General features: G+C 42.2%; 1 protein-coding gene across 1 annotated transcript in view; it reads right to left on the bottom strand.

The window, feature by feature from the left end:
• Positions 1-1,840: 1,840 nt before the first annotated feature.
• LOC118735111 (NADH dehydrogenase [ubiquinone] 1 alpha subcomplex subunit 2) overlaps positions 1,841-5,403 on the bottom strand; it is a 24,480-nt gene continuing 20,917 nt past the window's right edge. The window contains exons 2-3 of the mRNA XM_036464729.1: positions 2,059-2,165; positions 1,841-2,005 (exon numbers count right to left, since the gene is read on the bottom strand). Coding sequence (XP_036320622.1) covers positions 1,920-2,005; positions 2,059-2,165 — 193 coding nt within the window. The 3' untranslated portion in view covers positions 1,841-1,919. The remainder of the gene's footprint in view (positions 2,006-2,058; positions 2,166-5,403) is intronic.

Raw genomic sequence — 5,403 nt, 5'->3', positions numbered from 1 at the left:
CATACCAAATTCGTCACCTAAATGCAACTATATGCAACTCCATTTTTGCATTAAGAATCTAAATGCTAAAAGCAACCCTGTGATCTTCCAAAATTTCCACGATTCGAACATGGTTTAATGAGAAAAAGTGGCAACATTGCTTTTTCGCGTATACAGTGGCTAGCTGCGTTTCAGGGATCGCCGATCGAGATAAAGAAAAGTTACGCCAATTCAACATCGATGTGATGCTGATAGAAATCTGGATCAATTTGTGATCAAATCTGTTTGTTTTGTTTCCTAATTAAGTGAGGAAATTTTAATTGACAGCACCGAGAAATGAATATATACACAAACAAATGTTCGGTTATGGTTAAAACAATTCAAGTTTTTGTATTGAATTTTTGGTTTAAAATGTATTTTTTCTTTTTCAGTAGGGTTTTTTGCACATTATCTTCTGCGTGAGAATTGATCGTAATAGATACGGATCTGAATAAGCGACTGGAACACGGCTGTTTGTCAAAAGCATACGATTTCGAACTCCCGTAAATGTACATTTGCTAAATGCGATAGCATGAACGCTCTTCGAAAACATATGTTCGAAAGTGCTAAATGTTGCATTTTAAATGCAGCAAAAACGCTGCATAACTTGCTAATGGAGGCTGCGTGGAGCAGAAACAAAATCATTGTGAGGAAATGCTGTTAATATAATAATAGAGAAACATTTTGGGAACGGCTTTGCCGTGCCCTATATACACAAAATGCCCCGATTCGTCCCAGCGCTACACTTGCATCTACGCTTCTTGCATCTTGGCGGTTGTCGCAATTTAACACACAGCACTTCATAGTATTAGTTTTTACGCAGTCCTCAACTCAAAAATCACTCACAAATTGCAAATTAACACGGTTTAAACTGATTTTTCACTTATAATTCAAATTTCTCTTTCGCTGATTTGTAAACAAAGGTTTATTTACAAGTTACCACAACTGTCAAAATCGGCAAAACCAAAGTAGCGGTACCACTGACGGCGCCACCTTTGTTCGCTGCACCGTGCTTAAGGCCGGATCATTTATAAACTCGTGCAAAATGGTTTGTCTCGTTTCTAACTCGGTTGCCATTTTTAACTCAACTAGGAATCAAATTCAAATGAAATTTCTTCTACGTCCAACTAAGGTCATGTGGTCAGCTTATGGTATTTGAATTTCAAAATATTGAATTCGTTTTGGGTAAGTTATAAGCTTCCCAAAATGTCGCAGTTTTGGTGTGTTCACCCTTTAGCCACTGTATACGCGAAAAAGCAATGTTGCCACTTTTTCTCATTAAACCATGTTCGAATCGTGGACATTTTGGAAGATCACAGGGTTGCTTTTAGCATTTAGATTCTTAATGCAAAAATGGGGTTGCATTTAGTTGCATTTAGGTGACGAATTTTATACGGATAAATGCAATGCAATTTTCCACGTCGGTCTGCCAAGGATGCCACTTGGATAATAGGTGCAAAGCGTCTTCTAAGACATTTATATTGTCATGGGATTCCCATAGGCTTGGCCAAAAGTTCCGGGGAATCGATGGTCGAAATAAAAATCACAAACCATCGTGAAACCCGATTCATCAAAATGCCTGATGGACCTCTTGGAGTACGAGCAGCATTGAGTGCAGGAATGCAGGTAGTAATAGTGCCTGACCAGCCTGTGCCGAAGAAACTCTACGAAGGGGCAACAATAGTTTTCAAATCGTTACAAGATTTCAAACCAGAATATTATGTCTTGCCGCCATTTCCCTCAATTTAAATAGTTTACTTTCGAAATGTTCCCAAATTTATCCTGTGTGTAGTGATAAATCTAACAACTAAAAGATTAATAATGAATTATGCATACATTTAAGTATATTTTATTCGTCTGAAATAGTCTCTATTTTTAATCTGATGCCCTTCTTGATGACTTTAAGTCTTTGTTACAGCTTCCAACTGCTTTTGTATTTCCGGTGCTGATTGGTTCGTCAATGGAACAGACGTCTCTTTACCTAAAGCTATTGAAATAAGAAGTTAGAATCTCTTAATCTTGTTCATTATAGGATCATACCAAATCGTGCCCATAAACGTGGTTGAATTCCTGAACATTCACGTATTAGAATAGGCAAATCTGGATTGTTCTTTTTAAGGCTGGGATAAAATTTTTCCACAAACTCCCTAAAAAGAAATTTTTTTATTAGACAAGTTAAAATTTTACTTAGAAAAATGGTAATTCTCTAGGTTAGGGTAACAACCGCTAAAAAAGGTCCGGAAATGTCGGTAGGGGTACCAATCGCGTTTCGGTCCCCGTATTAACAATCCGGAGGGGGAGAGCTAATATTATTAACCATTTAAAAGTTATAAACAAAAAACTATTGTTAAATTTCGTTGTTTTGTATGGGCAATTACCCCGACAAAGAAAAATTTTTTAGTTTCACTAAATGCGGCCTTGGTTTGATATATATATCATATATATAAATAATGAAATATTTTAATAAAAAATCGCGCGGTTTTTTATTAAAAATTTTCGCCTGCGGCGCTTTTTCCATAAAAATCAATACTTCGATAAATAATGAAAATTTTTAATAAAAAATCGCGCGATTTCTTATAAGTAATAAAAGTGAATAAATGATTTTGTTTGCATAAAACAATAACCGGAGACGTTGTAATAGTGTTTTAAAAGTGGAAACTGGTGATTTAGTGCATTTTTGACGTGATAATTGCTCATAGAAAACAACGAAATTTTGTTGTTTTAGAAAATACGATATAGAAAGAAGAAACACTGCGTAAGTTACGTGTAGGAACATTGAAAGTTATTCTTTCCAAGAGGTTAGGGCAATCAACCGATCCATTCTAGAGATTGGCAACGAATGAGCAAGCAAGATAAGCAGATCTGCTACTTAGAGTTTGTAAATTTAGAAGTGCACAACGTGATTCATATGAGGGAATGGGTTCACTAAAATTCAGTGAGCGTAAAGCAAATTTTATAAATTTTTTTCTGTATCCGTTCTAATCGCGTGATATGAGAATTGTGGTATGGTCTCCAAATGAATGACGCATACTCCAACCTGGATCTTACTAGAGTAATATAAAGCAGCTTCAAAGTGTATGGATCGTAAAAAGATGAACTATTACGCCGGACGAAAGCCAGCATCGCGTATGATTTGCCAACTATATATTCGATATGCGTGGAAAAATTTAGTTTCGTGTCGAAGTAGACACCTAGATCCTTGACTTCATTAACATGATTAAGAGGAGATCCAGAAATATGATAGCGCGTGTGGAGCGGAATTAGCTTTCTGGTATAAGTACAATGTGAGCACTTATTTATATTTAGATGAAGACGGTTTCGTTTGCACCAATCGTGTAGTTTAACGAGTTCTCCTTGAAGGGCAATGGAATCGTTTATACATTTAATGACAGAGTAAATTTTGAGATCGTCCGCATATAATAGATATTTAGATGACGTGAAGCAGGAACCTATGTCATTAATAAATAAAATAAACAACAGTGGTCCAAGTACGTCGTACGTGGCCCCCTGTTGCTCAAACAGAGCAGCCTCCACGGCAAACCATAGTCCGCCCGTGCAGCCCCACACACTCACACAGCAACCACACACAGTCGCCACAACACAACAACATAATAACACCACAGACCGTACCACAGCCACCACAGACCACATAACACACACAACCGCACCACCACCCACACGCCGCCGCCAACAACTCCTGGTTCCCCCTACAATCTGCACGGTATGTCAGACCAGAATATTCCGTAATGTGACATCAGTCAAGTGCAACACCTGCCTTGGCTGGTGCCACTTTAGGGCATGTTCAGGTCTGCGTACCACGCGAGATTGGACGGGGAACTTCGAGGGCCCGTGTTGCGCTGCTCGGTCGCAGACTTCAATTGCGACGCCCCCCACCACCACCACAGGGCGGCAATCACCTCAGCAGCACACACAGCCAACGGCGGCAAGAACATACACCTCACTTACACCCCACATCACGGCACGTCTCCCAAACCACATGAAGCTCCTTCAATTCAACTGTAACGGGCTACAGAGCAAGATTGAGGAGATAACCGTCTTCATGTGTCGGCATGGTATATTAATAGCTGCGGTCCAAGAGACGAAGTTGCACAGCAATTCAACTTTGTTGAATTGCGCCGGGTACAACGTGCACCGTCAAGATCGCGAGCGAGATAATGGTGGTGGCTTAGCGTTCATCACGCACCACACCGTGCACTATCGTCTTATCGAAGCAGACATCGACCGCAGGGATACCACCCTAGAATGTCAGGGCATCGCTATCCGGTCAGGCGATGTCGAGCTCGAAATATTTAACATATACATACCCCCTGTCACCTGCTGCCCGGCAGGATATCACCCTGATATAGGTGCGCTCCTCAGAGGTGAAAACCGTATGGTAGTAGGTGACTTTAATGCGCACCACGATCTTTGGCACTCAAGCCTGTCAAACGATCGTAGGGGAACAGACGTGGGTGAGCAGATAGACGATTCGACATTCTGCACAATGAACGACGACGCACCCTCCAGGATTATGGGTAACTGCAGTAGCTCGCCAGACATCACAATAGTCAGCGCTGGTCTGATAAACAGCATAACGTGGCGACCTATGCTGACTCTAGCATCAGACCATCTACCCATAGTCATCTCGATTGATAAACCAACCGACTTTGCCTCCGCCAAACACCGGACCTATATCAACTTTTCTAAAGCTGATTGGAAAGGTTACGCGGAGTTTACCGAAAACACCTTCGCAGCGCTCCCCACACCAACCGACGTCCATCTCGGTGAACGTAAGTTCCGCAGGGCTATCACTGCTGCTGCAGCTCGCTTCATACCGGCAGGATGTATATCGGACCCACGTCCAAACTTCCCTGCCGAAGCGGCTGTTCTAGCTGATGAGCGTGATAGCCTTCGTCAGGCCGATCCCGGAGATCCCCGTATCAGGGATCTCAACGCGGAGATTCGGCAACTTGTAAACGTACATAAGCGGAAGAAGTGGGAGGAGCACCTGAAGACTTGTAATTTCACCTCTGGTGTGAGCAAGCTTTGGTCAACCGTGAGGTCATTGTCTAATCCGACGAAGCACGACGACAGAATCGAAATTTCCTTCGGCGACCATGCTTCGTCGGACCCGGAGCGATGCGCGAGCTATTTTAGCCGGCAGTTCATACTGCATCCTCCGGTGGACAAAGCCAAGCGTCGAGTGACCAGAAGGCTGCACAAACTGCCAACAACCTGTGCCCCCCTTGCTTTCACTTGCGGTGAAGTTCAGGTGGCCATCGGGAAGGCGAAAGCCTCCAAAGCCATGGGTCCCGACGGAATATGCATGCTGATGCTGAAAAATTTGGGTCCTGCGGGGGTAGCGTACCTAACGGAGGTCCTCAA

The sequence above is a fragment of the Rhagoletis pomonella genome, unplaced genomic scaffold, assembly GCF_013731165.1.
Source record: "Rhagoletis pomonella isolate Grant_MI unplaced genomic scaffold, Rhpom_1.0 Rhpom_scaffold_00003, whole genome shotgun sequence".
In the NCBI taxonomy this organism is placed as follows: domain Eukaryota; kingdom Metazoa; phylum Arthropoda; class Insecta; order Diptera; family Tephritidae; genus Rhagoletis; species Rhagoletis pomonella.
The sequence above is the reverse complement of the archived record's forward strand: the minus strand, read 5'-3'. Positions and strand labels throughout refer to the sequence as shown.